The sequence below is a fragment of the Acanthopagrus latus genome, chromosome 19 (assembly GCF_904848185.1).
Source record: "Acanthopagrus latus isolate v.2019 chromosome 19, fAcaLat1.1, whole genome shotgun sequence".
NCBI lineage: Eukaryota > Metazoa > Chordata > Actinopteri > Spariformes > Sparidae > Acanthopagrus > Acanthopagrus latus.
The window spans coordinates 20,632,618-20,652,405 of NC_051057.1; the positions used below are offsets into that span (position 1 = coordinate 20,632,618).

The following is a 19,788-nucleotide window of genomic DNA, read 5'->3' on the forward strand; positions in this document are numbered from 1 at the left end:
GGGCTCAATTTTCCATGCTTCATGTCACTTTGCTGCCGAATTCCACACTTGATATGAACACATCATAAAAACTGCAGAATAGGCCAAACATGATTTTGTCAAAACTTTTTCCCTCCCTCTGGCTATTTGTCTTTTTTTTTTTTTTTTTTGAGTAGATTTGTTTTCTCCTTCGCGGCGCTTTGATTCCGTCTTGAGGGATCGGCGTCGAGGCATTGGGCAGATGGAAGTGTCGATCAAAAAAGGAAAAAAAAACAAACAAAAAACACCTCTCTTGTCTGATTGGCGTAGGTGGTGTTTTTTTTTTTTTTTTTTTTATTTGCGGCGCCAAGTGACAGCACCTATTAATTTGGCCATTTAATTTTAAGTCCAACAGCGTCAGGCTCCAGCACCTTCAATCTCCCCCTGCCATTCAAAACAAGCCTCTAGCCAGCAGCCACAAACACACACACACACACACACACACACACTGAAGGAGCTGAAAAAGGCTTTTAATCTGAAGATGAAACTTAGCCTGGGAATGCAAGTGCCCAAGATGAAGCTCTTTAAATCAGTCGCTTCTACCAGATTTCAAAACTGCTGCTGTGGCGGTGGCGTCTTTGTGTCTTGGCGACACTCCGGGACAGATGTGCGGGTGTGTAAAGCGACCGCGGTTGCAAATTGGGTTCTCTTGTCATAAAGTAGAGGTCCAACAGACCCCAATATCTCGGTTAATGGCCAGATTGATCCTCCCTCTGTGAAGGGATTGAAGGTGCAGGTTTATGACCGTGTTCTCGGTGAGAAATGGACTGCAACAGAGAAATGTGACACCACAGTATAAATTCATGAGTTTTCCCTCCCCTCACCTGAACCCGCTGCGAACGCCTGCTCCCGTCACAGCTTCAGTCGAGGGGATCGACTTCAAGGTCACACTCGTCCTCCGCCTCGCGTGCAGTTGGCAAACTTCGCCGCTCGTTTCTCGGCTTCCCGGTTCCCCCTCAGGTGGAGCGATCGCTCAGGTGGCATATGTGTGATGTTAATCAGAGACGCAACACCATCTGCCATCGCTTGATTGCATTTTATTCTTGTTTTCTTTTAATTCAATTTAAAGGGTCTGCTCAACCAAAAAACAATTACTGATGGGTTTGGTTAAGGTTTTGCAGGGAATTCACCTGAATGTCTTTCAGCTGTAAAAATAGCCCCTATGAAAACCTCTCATAGTGAGGTCGTATTTGATTATGGGAAATGAAAGGACACAGTTTCTTGATAAAAATATGGTTCTGTTGAATTCTTAAAGACTGTAAAATTGAATTCTTGTATGTATTTTCCTAAGCTAGGCTAATAATAGGCTAACTAATAATACAAACTACTCTTCATGGAGTGTTAAGGACGCTGACACCACAGTTTAATTTATTTTTCAGGACCCATGTTACCAAAGTCCCCAAAGTACCAAATACTGTGTATGAGTTGATACAGAATGAAACTTGTCTGAATTTATAACAAGATATCTCCTATTAGATTAGATGCAACCATGAGCAGATACACAAAACAAAATGGGGGGAAACTGTGAAAATCCAGCGTGTTTTCTTCCGGCTGAAATGACCCTGATCTCCCTAAATCTCTGACATTTTTCTTAAACTAAAGATATTGATCCTCTTGTTTAATTCATGCCCCTTTAAGCCCGTCAGGATGATTGACCGCCTCCCTCTGGCAGCATTAATTGCTGTCTGGCAGTCCTGCTGCTCGAAAAATGTGCCGGCGGTGACACAGCCTCTGGAAAACACTTGTGGACGGTGACCCGAAAAAACTCCCCGTGCCCATCCTCACCGTCCACGCCGCCTTCGTTTTTATGACTGAGGGGGAAAAAAAGGATTTACGGACTGCAGGCCTGAAGTAGTTCCAGTCCGGGTGGAGAGACGTGTGGCTCTCGCACGGCGGCATGAAAATGAGAAACTATCCATCATTAGTGGTCGGAGAGGGGACACACAGGCAAACGTGAACTTGGGGGCTTGATTATGGTTTTTACATGTAATTTGCAGCATTGATGTGAGCTGAAGTCACGAGAGAGGCGGCTTGTGTCCACTAGATGGCAGTGTTTGTCTGAGTTTATCACATTCAATGCTCCTTATTTCACTGTGTAGAATATCTGGTGTGGTTATTCTCCTTGTGGCTGTTTTACTTTCACCTTAAATTACTTATTTTTTGAGTGACTTCTTAGTGCAGAAAAGTGGAAAATAAGCAGAATATAATCCTCTTAATGGCTTCCAGGAACCCAACACATGACACGGGGCAACAAATAAAACCAAATATTACACCAAATCTGTTTCTCGAACACTGTCAGTAAAAAAAAAAGAAAAAAAAAAGCACAATAATTCCTCCAGTTTTCCGACTTCTCCGGCTTCTTTCGCCGCCCCTCCTCCTCCGGAAGTTTTGCAGAGCGAGCTGATGTCAGCCGGTCCTTCCTTCTGCAGACAGAAGACTCCGGCTGGGATTAAAAGCACACAGCTCTGCCCTCTGCTGCCCGGCTGCAGGGCTAAATGTGCTCAAAGGAATCAGGGAACAGGAAGTAATCACATTTAGCGTTTGTTATGATCTCAATCGAGGTGATGGAGGACGTCTGATAAGGCGACGTGGCTGAAGGTCAAGGGGGGAGGAGACGTGCGTTACTTTTAATTCTTACATTATTAGTAATCGCTCTGATGCTCCCCGCAGAGTCAGTCCACCTTTTATAAAACCTGCACCGCATCAGTACCCTGAGGATTTTCTTACAGTTTGACAAATCTTGCTGCCCAGCCTCTCTCTCTCTCTCTCTCTCTCCTCCTAATCACATCACTACAGTGCCTGAAAATTGAATTGCATTTCTGGGTGCTGTGCCAGCGTCCGAGATGGATTTGATGTGCAGGAACACATGGCAGCTTTTTTTTCCTTCCCCCTTTTTATGAAACCTGGCTTGGAAATCAATGTTAAAAATATTTTACACAAGCTGCCGTCTGTGTGTGTGTGAAGGGGGGGTTTGTAGCTGAGTAAATCAAGTCGATGTGTTTTTAATCTCTTTTAGGACGTCGTCGGTGATTCCGAGCTGTTTGTTTGCAGGAAGGCTCTCGGTACATTTGGAGGGAGGATGTTTGCTTTTCACGAGGCTTTAAAACTTTCTCCAAAAGTGCCCAGCTCTTAGAAAACCCGTCTGTTATGTGGGCTGTGATGAGTGGATGAGTTTTAACCCCGCGAGGCTGAAAAATCCCAGCATGCTCGGCTTGTTAGACAAGACAGAGGGAGGTGTTTCTGTATCCTGTGAGGCCCCAAAAAACAAAATCAGATTACAGATTCTGGGCCTGTTGCGGCTCTTCCTGTGTCGGGACTGCAAATAAATCTGGATGATGAGGGATCAGCCCAGTGAGCCGCTCAGACTCGCTGCTTTTATTGTGTGTTTTTTATGTTTCCTGTCTTGTTTTTGGGTGTGAGGATAGTATTAATGTTTGCTTTGCTCGCTTGTGGTTTGCTGACACTGCTGGAACTGTTGTTCATTACTCATCTCCACGTGCAAAGATGACTGATGATCAATCGGTTATTCAACAGATGAATAATCTGCCTTTTATTTTGAAAATCTTGGAGTCATTTAAGATCATTTTCACACATGAAAATGTCAAATTTTAGGGGGGTTAAGGTTCTCAGATTTGTGGTTTTTATGCTTTTCTAAGCCTTAAATGACATTTAACTGAATATATTTGAATTTTGGCCTGTTCTTCTTGGTTTTGGGACATAATATGAAGCATTTTTCATCATTTTTCAAACAAAATAAATTTGCAGTGAAAAAAATCATGAGTTGCATCTCTGTCCACATGCATTACATAGCTCCACAATGTAAGTTTGTCCTGTTCTAAGGTGTTAAAGACAATCTTATTTGTGCATAATCTTTATTTTATTAATCATTTTCACACACAAAGACGGAACTATTGATTGATTGATTGATCAGCTTGATCGATGAATAAATTATCTTCATCTGTTTTGATGACCAGGGAATCATTTTCCTTAGATTTAAGAATTTGGTGCTTGTCTTCATTCAATATGATAGAAAACTGAATGTATTTGGATTTTGGTTGGTTTGTCAGATAAAACTGGCCAATTACAAGAGTTCTTCATGGGTTCTGGGACATAATATGGAGCATTTTACATTATTTTCTACATATGTATTCATTTACACACATTTCATACATGAACGTTTAAAATGTGAGTTTTAAACCTCTTATAATGTTGTTAAAATGAATCTTATTTGTGCATCACCTTCATTTGAATGTACATTACTGTATTTAAACCCGTTAACGTGGTAAATTCACACCAGAAAATTGCTGTTTTGGTGGAATAAGAGGAAGAAAAACAACAGATTGGGTTTAAATTTAAACTCAATGAGCATCACTTGTCACCAGAGTGATGTCACACCTGAGACTGAGTGTCCTGCCTGTCAGCTCTGTCCGGGTGTTTCCCTCCACATGGGGGCGCTCTTGCTCTCCGCACGGCGCCTCCGTGCGCACAGACCCGAATGGAGGCAAAGATAAGAAACTAACAGAAAAACACTTGAGCCTCACTCCATCTGCAAAGTCATCATGATGAGTTCCGACCGCAGACCTCCTGATATCTGATCCGTTCATGTGTGCGCTCCGTCGCGCTGCAGCTGTTTGGTGTTTGTGCGCACTTGTGTCAGTCCCAGCGGTCACTTTCCTCTCCAGCACCGCGGGTGGGAGGGAGAGACGGGACGCTCGCTGCTGCTGCTGGATCCGGTCCTCTTGTAAACCTCCTCACTCGTTTCTCTGTGCGTCAACCTGCACCAAGTTGGAGGAAGTGTGGATGTAACTAACTGCATCGCTGCAGCATCGGTGAGACCTCCGACCAGCGAGGCTGAGAAAGTACGTGATGTGAATCCTGAACACGGCTCGGAGTGATTTTTTCTTTTTCTTTTTTTCTTTCCCAACTGAACTAATCGAATTACATCAGCCATTACTCACTGACTGCGGACTTTTCCCTCCTTTTTCTTTCTTTCTTTTTTTTGCATTTATTGATTGAGAAGTTCATCATTCTTCTTGGGGGACAAATAGTCCGACATGGCGTCACTGTATCAGAGATTCACCGGCAAGATCAACACGAACAACTCCTTCCCCAACCCTCCGGAGGCGAGCCACCTCCTCGGGCAGGGAGCCGAGGGGGAGAGGCCGGCGGAGAGCCAGCAGAGACCCCGGCTCCAGCACCAGTACTGCCGGCACAGCGAGGACGAGGATGTAAGAATCAACCTTTCTGTTTTTTGTTTTTTTTTTTCCTTCTGGCCATTTTTACGCACACGATGCGCTCTTTTACGCAGCGATCGACTCCAAACGTATCGATCCTCAAAGCCAATAAGAGAGGCAATCTACTTAATGCCATTTAAGTCGCTGTTAATTACAACTCGCACATTTCAAAGGCGAACTTGTCAAACTTCTGCGTCATCGCCTCAATTGGCTGGATCGTCTGTCAATACGTGACGCGCCGGTGACGTCTCCTGGAGACGCGGCGTGAGCTCAGCGGCGCTGTGTTGTTGTCGTCGCTTAATAAATCCTTCACGTCGCTGTTGAAACACCACCAGCTGTTGTTGGAGGATGATTCTGCCACGTTCTGCCCTGATTTCCACATCTTTTGGGTTTGATTCTCTCTCGGTTTGTGCGCACTGTCAGCAGAAATCCCCTAATGTTCACGTCTAAACGAAGTGTTTTCCTGTTCTAACCCCCCCTCACATGATTTATATGTGGGAGAGGATGTTTGGTGGATTTCATCAGGGTCACCTTGGCGGTGTTATAATCCGTGTGTGACCGCCGGTGATGGGGCAGGACCCGCGGCAGGCTGGCGGTGCTGCCCGCGGTGCTGAAACACCGGCTGACTGCCGGGATCGACCCGCTGCGGTCGCTCTCCGTGGTGTTCACACATGAACCCGGCATGGCAGCTGTAATGAGGCCGCTGTTATTGTCCTGTTTACTACAGAAATGTGAAATTGTCTTTCTTGTGAGAACATTAACATCCCTGAATCCTCCTCCTTTCTTTAATTTGCCACCAGTATTATCAGCTTATATGAGTGAATATGTGATTGTATGATACTGGCAAAAGTTACACACTAGAAAGTTATTTTTATTGTTAAAAATCACCTTTTGGATGCTAAATGTCATGTTTTAAATGGGATTTTCTAGATCTGGTAGATGTAGGAGCTGCGTTACCTTTGCTGTTCCTCTTTTTAACACTCTAGTTTCTTTCTGACTCCAAAGTTAGCTTCTCCTTCTTGTCTTGACAAACTAAGTTCATCCTTGATAGTCTCAAAACTCTCACTGTGGCCTCGACTACACTTGCTGTGTCCTCTGTAGCAGTCAGGTTAGCCTATCAGCAAGACATTTATCCAGTTAGCAGTGTGGTAGGGTTAGCTTCTGCTAACAAACAGTATCATGTGCTTAGTTTTTTGGATTTGACATTAGCGAGCTAGCCGTCTAGCATGTTAGCCTAAAGTGAACATGAGCTTGTCAATGACATCAAAGTAGATAAATAATTACTCTAAACTTAGCTATAGACTATGTGTAGGTTACTCAAGCCATAAACAGACAGAAACCCAGTCAGCAGTGTGGTATAGTTAGCTTCTGCTAGCATTAATATTACCAAGCTAGCAGTCCAGCATGTTAGCTTATATGAAAATAAGCTTGTCACTAAAAAATTTCAAAAAAAGAAGACTCTCAATTTTGTAAATTTTTACACTTAAGCCATTAATGAGACATAAACCCAGTTAGCAAAGTGTTAGGGTTAGCTTCTGCTAGCAAACAGTAGCACAAGCTTAAGTTTTTTAAGATAAGCATTAATATTAGCAGGCTAACTGTCCAGCATGTTAGCTTAAAGTGAAAATAAGCTTGTTTCTAAGTTCAGACTAGATACAAATAAATGCTCTAAACTTAGTTAAAGACTATTTGTAGGCTACTCAAGCCATAAACAGACATAAACCCAGTTAACATTGTGGTAGCGTTAGCATCTGCCAACAAACAGTAGCATGAGATTTGTGTTTAATATTAGCAAGCTAGCAGTCCAGCTTGTTAGCTCATAGTGAAAATAAGCTTGTGTGTTTGCCTCAGTGCTCTTACTGTAGTAACCAATAATAACATTATTACTCACACACAGTATCATTAGCTGTATATTTAATCTTATCAGGCTAGCTGTAATTCATGATAGCTAGGCTAATGGGTTGAATAAGCTTGCCAGTAAGTTCAATGCTTGATAAAAGTGATTGTCAATGAATGATATTCAGCACAGGTACAGGATGTTACCACTATATTAAAAACATCACTTTCTAGCCACTAGAAGTGTGGCGTGTTTGTAGTCTATCTCAGAAAATCCCTCTCTCTGCATGTATTGTTATATTTTCTTGTTGTTTTCGGGGACGTCGATCAGGAGAAAGATTGTTTATAGTCACAGTCAAATCTGATGTGTTTTTACAGACAGCGACCGACAGTATTGAGCAATATCTCCCCGTCATTTTCAGCTCCTTCAGCCGCAAAGCAAAGCAGTGGATTGAAACAGCAAAGAGGTGTCATTTAAATATTCAGAGCACATAAAAGTCAAAATACACCCACGTACGTGTCAATAACTGCTGTGAGCGACTCAAAGTGACTCAAACTCATCTTTAAATCTGCTCCCCGGCCAAACATCTGCGTCTCTTGGTGTTGCGTGCTAGCTGGTGCTGCACGCTGGAGGTAAAACAGCGGTTGAGGTGTACATGAATATCACATGAGGTTGATTTATTGACCGGTCGACCTGTCTTTATGTTTGTCGGCGCAGAGAACGGCGACGTAATCGGAAATCGATACGAACGGTGATGTATAGTTCTTAATCATCGAGCCTGAGAGCGCGGCGGGACAAGAGGACCCTCATCAGATATCAGAGTCTGCAGCGATGATACCAACGCACACAAACTGTACCTATAACGCTCTTGTCCTACGACTCTTTGAATGTCAATCCAAGCTTTGGCGTCCCCCCCTCCTCCTCCTCCGGGCTGTGTGGCCGTAATGAGCGAGCCTGGTGGAGGTGACATTTACGTCACGCTGTGTCGATGAGAACTAAAGCTCCACTGGGACAAAGAGCTCATCCACTGACTCAGCCTCCCTACCGGGCCGTAACACCGGCCCGCTCTGCCACTTCAGAACTTTTATCCACCCTCCTCCTCCTCCTCCTCCACACACGGCACTCCTCCATCACACATCGCCGTTTCATTGACAGGCAACGACCGGGGTGATCTTTGTTCAGATAAAGCACGCGACAATTTCACAACAGCGTGTTTTTCTTTGATCAGGTTGTATCGCTGATTAGCGCTCGCTTGTAATCCTCGAGGTGCCGGGTTCATTACCTTCACTGTAAGTCGCTCTCTGTAGATAAAAGCGCCAGTTAAACGACTTAATTGTCGGCTGCGTGGACACTTTATCGTTCGAGTGAGACATCAGCGTCCCTGTAGCATAAAATCACAGCAAAGAACTAGTAAAACACGGCGAATGCTTTCATCATTCAGTTGCACATCCTGTCTGCATCACGTTAAGATGTATTACGGTGATCAACGACGAGAACGACAGCCACGTATTTCAGCCTGGGTGGTGTTAATGGCTTTAATGGTCAGGGAACTAAGAGATGGAGGACATGAGAGGACTTTTTGGGCCTGCTTGATTATGGCTGGGTGTGAAAATGGGCTCAGATGTTGCCTGACTGGTATCGTGTCTCTGTAACTGAGGTGATTTGGGCCTTTGACTTTGTAGAGATATCGCTGTTCTCCACTTCTGCTGGGTGAAACAGAAGCTGCACTTTGTGGTTCACAGCAAAGGTCGAGCTGCAGCCTTGCAGAACGTGTCCACTTGCAAAGTTATTGATGCTAAGGAAGACAAAAGACTCGCTCTGACCACATCAGATCAAAAATAAATCAAAAATGTGTGGTCAGAGTGAGTTTAGGTTACCTGCTGGTACAACAGTAACACAGTGTATTGCCTGCTGTCCAGGTCTTTTATTGTGAAAAGAGCAAAAACAAAGTCTGTCGGTATCTGCTGCAGTTGTAAGCAGAATAAAAGTTAACAATCTTGGTTCAAACACCGCTTATGTTTTTATTTTATTGTCTTCAGAAGTGCAGGCACAACTTGTAACCCTCAGCAACAGAATTTATGAATATAAAAATGTAGTTTTTGGTGTTTTCTGTGATGAGGAACCATATCTGGAGGTTCAGCTTCCTTAAACTTTATTCACGGCTGCAGTTGGATATACCTGCAGAGGTTCGGAGCCTTGTTGGGAAGTGTGTTTCAGTATCCCCCAGCTCCTCCGAGAGCAAAACATGGTAATAGGTGCATGGATTGTGTGTGCAGAAGCTCTCTGAGCAGATAAGAGTGAACGTAGCTGTGAGATTTTGCCAGTCGATGAGGGAGATATGCCAGGTTGGAGCAAATTCACATCAGAACATCAGCTGTATGAGCACATGTTGACTGTACAGATTGTTTTTATGATGTAAAATAGTGCACTGAGCAAACAAGCCTTCTAGCTGTGGTGCCGGTGATGTGTTCATCCTTTTAAAGTTTGCTCTGAGTTCTGTTGGCTTTGCACGGGCAGATAATGTACGTAACACACATCAGTTTTATTAATTACAGAAATAAAAGTCAGTGTCGTGCAGCAAAGCTGCAGAAGTGACGCTGTAGCACCGATCGAGGCTCCGGATTATCAAAAAAAAACCGAGCACATCAGATTGCAGATTGGTTTAAACTTGCAGTCGTGGAGTCAGTGACTGATCATTGTTTGTTCTCTACGCGGGGACTCCAGATCGAGGAATTAGCCTCCCTCAAATAGACGATGCATTTAAAACAACTCATTATCCCCTTTGTTTGGAATGAGCTCGACTTATTCTCCAATCGAGGGGCTAAATCCTTCTCTGTCAATATATTTGATAGTGATCTTAGTCAGGAATCCTCTCTTGTGATGATCCTCCCTCCCTGCTGCCGATGAAACAACTCATTACAATCATGATCAAACATTTTTTCTTCTTCTTCTTCTGCTCTCAACACGTTCGGTCCGATCCGGCTCTGCCTAGTTAGCGAGTCCTTTTGGTTCTTGCTTTTCCCACCTGAGACCAAAACAAAAGTAACCAAACGTTTTCACATTTCTGCCTCATTAATTAGATTTTCCTCTCCGATGGCATTTCAAGCCAATGACGGGGGGGAAGCAGAGCAGGAATCTTTTACTTCCACCGTCGAAGCTATTTTGTCCCCGCGGTGTGATTTTGTTTTCCTCCACAGGCCCCATTACAAGAGCAAACATCTCTGTTCAGTCCGTCTCTGTCTGCTGCGATCAGCCCGTCCGTAATGAGACTCGGGAGATCCAGACCTGAGGTGAACGTGGTTTTGTGTGAGTGTGTGTGAAGTTTGAGTCACGTATCACCACGCTTCTACTTTTTCTTTTTCTTTTTTTTTTGTACACTCTCCCAACTCATCTCACTTATTCTGCGGTCTAATGGCTTTGTGCCTGCGCTTTGCATTAAGAAGGATGAGGGGAGGCAAAAAAAAAAAAAAAAGAAAATGGATAAATCCTCCGCTGCTGCCACACATTATTGCACACACACATACACATTCTCCTTTTTTACTTTATCTCTCCGTCAAACGCACACACACGGACAGAAAAGAGGATATTTTCCTGGGTATGGATTATGGGATGGTCTAACCCCCCGAAATGTCCCTTTTTTTAATAACCTGCCGGCTATCAGATTTGTTTTGTTTTTTTCTTTATTGTAACACAAATAATAATGATGAAGAGAAAGTAAAGAAGTAAAAACACAGAGAGAATGTAGTCAAATGTGTTTTATATCCTTCCTCGCCGTCAGCAGATTTAGAGGTTATTTTGGGGGGTATAATAGGGCTTTGAATAAGTCATGGGAATCGGTTTTTTCCCACGCTGGCCGGATCCAAAATCTTTTTTCCTTGTGTTATATTGTCCTGGGCTCATAGCGATGGACTTAATACAGTTCCGTCATTAACACAACGACTGTGAGGCCTGTTATTCGTCCTTCTCACACGTTAGTATCTGTTTTTACCGCCACCACCAACACAATTCATACTGATGCTGCAATATTCCTCCTTCTTCCAACAGTTTGTTTTTCATTAACTCCGAGCACTTTGCTGCGCGGGCTGATTCATTGTTTTCTGTCAGATGTAATCACTTCAGTTGGCATTGGTTTTTCTGTGCGCCGTCGGCTACGAGTGTATTGCGACGTGGCGGCGCGGCGACAGGAGAGCCTGCTGTGTGATGCATGTGTAATTGTTTAATGCCGCGATACGCTGCTGACAACAACGGGAGCGACTCACTTAGTACGTCCCTGGATTCTTCTTCTAGTTCCTCAAAGAAAAGAGTAGTAAACATGTCGACCCAGTTAGACTGTTATCGACGTCTTAGATTCAAGATTCAAAGCTCTGCAAGTAAAGGCTTGAATGTTTGCTTTGTGCTTCAGAGACAAACAATGAAAGTTTTCATCGTTTTATGATGTCTATAAATGCCGAAATCATCAGGCTCCTCGGTGACCTTGTGGTTGTTCCTCTTAGAGTTTCAGGCTCAGTTATTCGTGGGCCGTCCAACGAGGATTTTTGAGGTTCCTTTACGTAACTCCTCATTTGGACAAACATCCTTCCCTGCTGAACTCAGACTGGATCCTGACTGGGATCATTGTAAATATGGATCGTTCGTGTACTCATGAACGTTCTGGTGCATCTTGCTTTACGGTTCATGTCTTGTTCTGTGTTCTACATATTTTAAAAGCTCATCTAGAGACTAGCATTTCAAATTAGCAGCGCAAATTAGCAGCAGACATTGATGGTTCCCAGATGATGAATCCTGACTTCAGTGATCCTCTGACTTTTCCCCCGAGCGCCGCCGGTCTCAGTCACAGAAATGTAATAGATTGTCATGAAAGTTGATAAAGACGTTCATTCATCACTTTGCGATCCTTTAACTTTTCATCTTGTGCTATCACCAGGTCACTTTTCTATGTTTGTGACCAAGTCTCAGCTGTTCTTTGCGTTACTGCTAATTAGCATGCTAACAAACCTAAAGTATAATTAAAATTAGCGTGCTGGAATCAGCATTTGGCCTCAGAGAGTTGGTACTTTGACTTCCAGCCACCAAGATGATGATGATGCGTATCATCAGTGGTCATCGGCCTGAACAGCTGCCACCATCACACTGTGTGTTTGCTATCTGTAGTAGCACCTTCAGCTTTTTGTTTTAGCTCCTTTAAAGTGCATTTAATGTTTAAGATAAATGTATTAAATGTTGGTGAGATTATTCGAGGTTGTCTTTGTTGCAGGGGGAGGTGACCCGGTCCACTTCCACACAGAGATACAGAACATTTTTCACACAGCTCACCACTTCCTGAATAGTTTGTGTGTGCAGCTCAATCCAAGCGAGCCGTTAACCAAACACGCGACTGTATGTGTATTAATCTGTCTGCTGTGTGTCTTCTGGTCCCAGCGAGCTGCTCTTAATCAGTGTGGAATAATGAGCTGCTGCCTGTCTGATGCTACCCGGCCGCACCAGCTCCTGATTGCCAGGTTTGCCTTAATTGGCGTTGATGAGTAAATAGTAAGTGAGCGATCAATAATGGCACTTGAAGGATGGAGTCATCAGACCGCACGCTTCATACAGGATGGAAACTGGAGGTCCGGAGGGAAGGTTTGATCGCTGTCCAGATTCCTGCAGTAAAAAAGAAAGAATGAAGCCGATAACGGCACGGACACGTGTCCAATCAGAAAACAGCAGAAGTAATTGTTTCCTCTCGTCCCCAGTCAACAATAACAGCATCGGATCCATCACTCGATTACTGTCACAGTCTAAATCGTCGCCGACGAGCCCTCTCTGACCTCCGGCTCAGTTTTCCTCATCTCGCTAATTTCTCCTCCATCAACAAACCCTCAAACACTTCACGCTGATCGGACACGACACGCTCGCATGTGCACCATTTTTCCCAAGTGATGAATTATGCAGCCAGCGGGGTGTAAAACGGCGATATGGTTTATTTATCATCAGGAAGCTCTCGCTAACCAAATCAGGTGCACATTAAGGAAGGGAAGGGGGGGGGGGGGTGACTGTACGCGGGGCCCAATCACGGCTGGCAGGAAGTGGTCACATGATCAGATGGAAGTTGATTTTAATGCATTCCTGTCAAACTTGTTCTATAAATAAAGGTGTGTGGGGAACGCATGTATCTATAATGTATAGCAAAGTGTAAGAATAGATGCTGTGATTGCAGCTGGTTTTAAAGTCACAACGTTAAACAATGAAAGTGTGACGTTCCTTAATGCTTCGTCCTCTTTAAATCTGTTTTGCTGTGATTAAACACCCAGAGAAGAGGACGGGGGGGGAGGTTAGCGACACGAGATAATCCCGTCCCAGTCACTGAGGGGATTTGCAAAATAACGGCAGTTTGAATCAAATGTGTCCCACAAAAAAACACAACACAAACAACAGCGATTGTCGCTGCAGGACAACATCTCTGCACTCGTCCCTATCGCTGCTCCACTTGTCACGTCTCTTAAAATCTGTGTGTTTTTTTTTTGCAGAAATGTGAGAAAACAAATGCTCAGTGAAAAGGAGGACGGGGCTATAGATAACTCCGAAAAAGAGGCGATTCATCAATACCGAGGTGGCATCGTGCGTCTCACTGTTGACGTCTGCAACTCTCCAGCCGGTGCCGCATTCCTCTTTTGTGTCGCTGCCGCTGCTCTGGCAGCTCGCTCACGATAACAGATGGTGGGCATTAATAACTTCATCTCAGCGTAAAATGAATTCATATCCGGGGCCTCTTCACGAGGCGTTCTCACCGGCGGGAGAGGCAGGAGGGGAACAGAGGAGGGAGGACGGGGAGGCAGCCGCCGAAATGCTCCTCGACTGGGTTTTAAGCAGAGCTCCTCACCCGCCTTTATCCATCTCTCTGACACATGCACATAGCTGCACACACACGGCCTTAAGAGCTTCACCGCGTTCCACTTTTATGGGTCAGAGAATGGGGGCGCTGATTTAGTCATTATTTATGACTGGACGCAGTTTTTCTAAGATTAGGGAGGAAGCGGCCGAGGAGGCAGCAAACTCTGAAGCCGGTAAACAACGAGCACGTGATTTACTCGACTGATGTCGGTGGTTAAAGGTCGTCTCAACGTGGGACCGACGATCCAATCCGGCCACACCTTACTGTTGTACCTCCAGGACAGTCGAGTCAGCTTCTCTGAGAGTTTGCAGAGTTGTTGTTGTTTTGCTCTGCGGGTGTAGTTTTAACCCGGCGTGTTTACTCCAGCAGGTTTGGGTCGATCTTTAGATGCGGTCCCTGCGTGTATTGATGTGTTTTTTTTTTTCTCTCTTCTTAAACTTGTATATAGAAATCTGTTTCATGTGAGTACTCCTCTAAGTTGAAGCATATCACAGTGGATCAAAGCTGATCTGTCAAGAATTTTGAGCCCCGGGGAGCCAAAAATAGACTTCTTATAGATTTCTTTTTTTTTGGGCATGTGACAGTCCTTGACTGTTGAAGATACACTTTGAAATGAGTGAAAACAGCTCACCTGCCTGTGAAATTTCTGCATTTTGATGTAGGATTGCTCACATCAGTGAGTTCTTCTGAGCTATATTTAATGTTTGAGGGAGGAAATAATCGGGAGCTGAAGTGCTGCAGGTGCACCACTAGAGGCTGTCCTGCTGCTGTCTCTGACTGAGGTGTATCATTTCCGAGGTGCCAGAAGCGAGAGGGGCTGAAAAGCATCGTTCTGGAGGCAGGGTCTGCTGGGACCGAGGGCCGGTCCAAACAAAGTGAGGTTAAATCAATGATACAGGGGGATGAGGGATGATGAAAGCAAAGTACAGAGACAGAGGGATGGACGGAGGGAGGACGAGGGGACGGCTGCGGACGAGATAAAGCATTTGCCTTGAAGGCAAAAAGGGGCCATCAGAGAAAGACGCATGATCAAAACCAGGGATGGATAATTGAATATGAAGAGTGTATCTGAAAGACAATAAAGAGAGGATGTGACCCGGCCCGTTCAGACTGCAGGACCACTGCCGAGGCCAAGTGACTGAAAGGAAGAAGTAAAAGGAGAAACACGGTTTAATGATTTGGTCGTAACGTACGGTTACTGATACGCTTGTTTCAGGGATGATACCAGTTATTACTTATCAATATTCTGAACCGACACACATACATCAGCAGTAAACATGAACATCTAGTCAAAATGCACTAATAATGTATTTAAATGACATTTTGAGCTGTTTTGATTTGGAGGTTATATCTTTGCGTGTCATGTATTTTCCTTCCTGTCTTTGTCTTTTTTCCCGCCCTTTCCTGTGGCTCGCCTGCGTCTTCATGTGTTACCGCTTTGTTCACTTCTGGTTTGTCTTCAGTTTTGTGTTCCTCTTTAGTTTAGTTTTTTTTTTTTTTCCCTGGGATTTTCCTTTGCTAAACTTTAGTCGTTTGCATTTTGGGATTTTGGACTTGTTTTTCGCCTTCCTGCTCGCTGTGTCTGCACAAACCTTAACAATTTCTCTTCTTCTGCTGCTTTATTCTTCCACCACACCACACTTTGGAGGCAACTATTGTACCTTCAGCTTCCCTTCACTTTATTTGATAAGCAATTTCAAGCTTCGTTCTCCATTCTCCACGGCCTGATGTATTTAAAATGACCGACACGTTGCGACCAGCAGAGGTCTTCTTCAGGGTCGTTGTCTGCAGGTGCTTACACGCTCATTTTCTATAACACTAACGAGCTGAGGGGGAAGGTCGCAACGCCTCGGCCGTTTAAAATGCACAGTGCCGTGTGAAATCAATGCATTTTTTAATTTTGCGTACATCATGTGCCATGCCTTATTTCACCCCTTCTCAAGAAGGAATAAGCCGCTAACTCGTAGCCTTACCTGAACCCTGAGGGCGGCTGTGGCTCAGGACGTACAGGGGCTGTACAAATACAATCCATTCACTATTCACACATGTGATCACCAGAGATCACCTGCTTGGACTTCTTTGGAGATGTTTGGTCACATACGACGGGTTCGATCTTTGGTCAGGTGCATTTAATAGAACGCTTACCAGACGGTATGCAGGTAGATCATGCGAACAGCTACTGTGTGAGCTGATTAAAGCCTAGTTGGTTCTTACCTGTTGCCAAAAACCTGAAGGTGACCTTTCAGTGGCTGCACGTAGTGTTTCTGATGTCCTACAGGTGGTGTGACCTTCTCCAGCAGCCTGTGGTGCTGCGCTGGTGCGACATGAGACTTTTTCAACCTCTTGCTCGTTCCAGATTTTCAAACCACCACCAACATTTCCAACATCTTGCCACTGTCTCTACATTATAGTCGATATCTTGTGTTGATTTCGAAGTCGTCTGTTTGATCTGTTTTGTGTGGATGTGATTGATCAGTGTCTCACAGGCAGTTAGTGTTAAAGGCAGATGTTCCCTGCTGTTTGATTGGTGCGTCATGGGCTTTAGATTATTAAAGTTTGCATGTTTTTAGGCATCAAAAGCCGAAGTAGCACATTTTTATATTCATTTATTTTACTTGGCAATGTGACAAAGCCCCCTACTGATTCTGATAACTGGGAAAAGTGCTGAATTTTGGATCTGATAATTGGCCCGGCTGATTCCATCTGTCATCGTTGTATGAAAGGCTTCGGATGAAGTGCGACAGAAAGAAAGAAATCAGTAACTGAAGAGGCAGAGGGACAAAATGATCCGACGGTAATAACTTCTATGGTTTTAAAACCTGAGAAGTTAATAGTACATCAAGTCCACGCGCATTAGAATCAGTTCAACACAGATCAGCTCCGTGTGAACAAACAACACATCAGCTCAAAGTGACAGAACGAGAAAGTGGCAGCAGCGGAGGAACAATTGCATTGTGCACTTGCAGCCAAAACATGTTTTGACCAGGCGTGGGCGACAAGATATTATTACCAGCGCAATAATTCCACCTGCCTTGTATTCTGAAATATAATCTACCTGAAGACATGCATTACTGTAATGTACGTCTGCAGGTGATTGAATTTCAAACGCTGCACAGCTGATACCCTGTTTCAGGCCGTCTCTTTCGTGGGCGCTTACACATGTATCTGTATCAGAAGAGGCTGAACAACTGTGGGCGACTGCGGCTCAGCAGGTCGTCCTTTTATTGCAGCGGTTTCAGTTCGATCTCCGTCTCCTCCTGTTCGTGAGCATGATTCCTGACAGTCAGGCACATCTTCTGTAACTCCATGGACAGTATATTTACAGTGGACCAAGCTTCTGGGTCTGAAAAGTGAAGCAAATGACCAGTGGTTACAAAGAGTCTGATGGAATTTAAGCTTATGAGAAAATGACCCTACTTCTCAGATGATTTGTTACTTCAGTGAACAGTTTCCTAAAGAATTTTCAGTTTCAGTCTTCTAGTTTCATGTCTTCTTCAACACAGCATGATGTCCAACTTGTAAAATAAATGATAAAGCTCGGCTGCCTTGGGCTTGAGTCGCTACCGGGCTCTCATTCAGATTTAATCAGGATATCCTCCCCGGCTCCACTCTCCTGTCCAAAAGCCCAGTCACCAGGATGTTATGTTGGAAGTGAACATTTCTGCAGACCACTGATTTTTAAAGCCATACATTTTCTCTTCCAGCGTCTGAAATGTGAGGATTTTCTGCTTTTTCTCTGTCAGACTATATTCAATTTCTTTGTACATTTGTTTGGACTGTTGAAGAAATTTGAAGACGCTGCTTTGGGCTCTGCGAAATTACATTTTTATATTCCGCACACACTAAATATTTGACAAAAATAAAGAATAATTGTTTGCTGCAGACTAATTCAGAGGTAAAGCAGTATTCTCCTGGAATGCACTTGTTATTATGGCTGGAGGCCACTTAGTGTAATGGAGAGGCTCAGGTAGAGGCGTCTTCCAAACTTTTCAGACCAGATTAACAGAAGTCTGCTCATCTGTCTGGACGTCTTCCTGCAACGTGAGTTCTTGACGGCTCGCTGAATCCGTGGAGACAGTAAAGTAATAGCGATCGGATATAATGGCTGGATTATTTTATTTTATTTTTTTCCCCTCGATCAGATAATGATGTCGATAATAGTCGGAGCATTCACTTCAGCACATAAACAAGCTGATCATTATTCCACAGGACACACTACGGAGGCCAGAGTTTCCTTGCAGGTAATGACTGGTGACAGATTACACACATAAACACACACACGCCAAACTCACAAGTGAACAAAGCTCGCTTCTGCTATTCCTACACTTTCCGCAGAACATAAAAAACACCTTTCTGTCGTCTCTTCCAAACTTTGCTTTTTCAGGCGGATCCGCTCTGCCAGGTGTCTCTGGGCTGAAACGCTTTTTACAACGCCGAAAATCTCCAGGGAGCCCCGACATGTTGTCTGTCTGATGTGGAAACAGAAGAGGGCTACCGTTTTTTATTCTTGCCTCTGCGGTTCAGAGGTGGGGTAGGAATAGGAATCGGCGGCGTCTCTCTGATTGTCAGGTCGCTCTGACTTGAACATGGCAGTTTTCTGGATTCATCTGTGATGGAGGGGAGTGTGATTGTGCATTATTAATGTGGCGGCGTCTGAGGAAACAAAACGTAGGGATCATAAACAGACAGGAAAGGATTTTGAGTGTCACTGTTGTGTTTTCGCGGAGGATGATAGAAGAGAAAACACCGGTTGCTCCCTCATGATCAAAATTTCCAGTTCTGTCTTCTGCTCTCTATCTTTTCTACTTGTTCACTGGTAAACAAGATAATTACATTCAGCTTCTGTCAGTCTGCAAAGCAAAATTATCCTTCTCCACCTTTCACTCCTCTTTTGTCGTTTAACAGACGAATTTTAGCAATCACACATCGCAAACGTCTAAATTAGCCTCATCTGCTTCAGCTTATTCGGTGCCCTTGGTGATTTGGAGCACACGCTTTCTGATCACGCTTTTGCTCGAACGGCTGCGTGCGAGTACACGAAATAGCAGCCAACGCCCTGGAGGTTAGTGTCCACTTGAGCTCAGAAATAATGCTGCAATCGTCAGATTAGGCTGTTCAGAAGTGGGTCTCGGTCTGCTCTTGTTAAAAAATCACACACACCTACAGAAGCAAAGGTTCATGTAAAAGCTCCGTAACATTTCATTTTCCAGGGCTGGAAAGTGTCACAGTAAGTGGGTGGTAATTACCCCAATGTGATTAAATTGTCATATTCTACAATTTTCCAATAAGCAGGTAAAATATAGCCGGTGATTTCTTTCATACATATCCAGGAAAAAATTCCAACTCCCACTTCTCATACAATTTGAATTTTCCAGCTCGTTTCTGTCTAACTTCCCTTCAGCAGGACACACAGGTGAAGTGAGTTGTTGCAGCTTAATTTCCAACTTCTGCAGGTCATCTCTTTCTCCTTCAGTTATTATCAACAGGTACCTAATTTTTTGTTAATATTGTCCTTTTTCCTGTTTTATTAATGTGTTTGGGATGGTATTGTTGCCTGGAAATGTAAAAGGAGTGATACTGAGTGGTGCGAAGACAAAAGATTTATGAAAAAGTGTTTTTTTTTAAAGTTGGACTGTTCTGCTGAAGAGAAAAATTTACTCGGCAGGAGTTGGAAAGAAACTAGTTTGAAGTTAGGCTGGCCCGATCAGCAGATGTTGGCAGAAAACTACTTGAAGCTACAACTTTAATTTGGTGGCCTGCTGACGGGAATTTAGAAGAAAAACTATTTGGAAGCTAAGCTGCAATAACTCACCTAAATTAAGCGGCCT

General features: G+C 44.0%; 1 protein-coding gene and 1 long non-coding RNA gene across 4 annotated transcripts in view; one reads left to right on the top strand and one right to left on the bottom strand.

The window, feature by feature from the left end:
- The window catches only part of LOC119008443 (dipeptidyl aminopeptidase-like protein 6), a 219,307-nt gene that overhangs the window by 69,561 nt on the left and 129,958 nt on the right, over positions 1-19,788 (top strand). The window contains exon 1 of one of the 3 annotated variants that reach the window (XM_037078754.1): positions 5,073-5,246. The exons of the other annotated variants lie outside the window; for them this stretch is intronic. Within the exon in view, the coding sequence (XP_036934649.1) occupies positions 5,073-5,246 (174 nt within the window). Of the gene's footprint in view, positions 1-5,072; positions 5,247-19,788 lie in introns of those variants that run through there. 3 annotated transcript variants of the gene reach the window in all.
- Positions 5,255-9,118, bottom strand: LOC119008445. The gene is made up of 3 exons (XR_005071424.1): positions 7,606-9,118; positions 6,210-6,366; positions 5,255-5,941 (listed from the first exon to the last, which is right to left on the bottom strand). It is a non-coding gene; the product is annotated as an uncharacterized LOC119008445 (long non-coding RNA).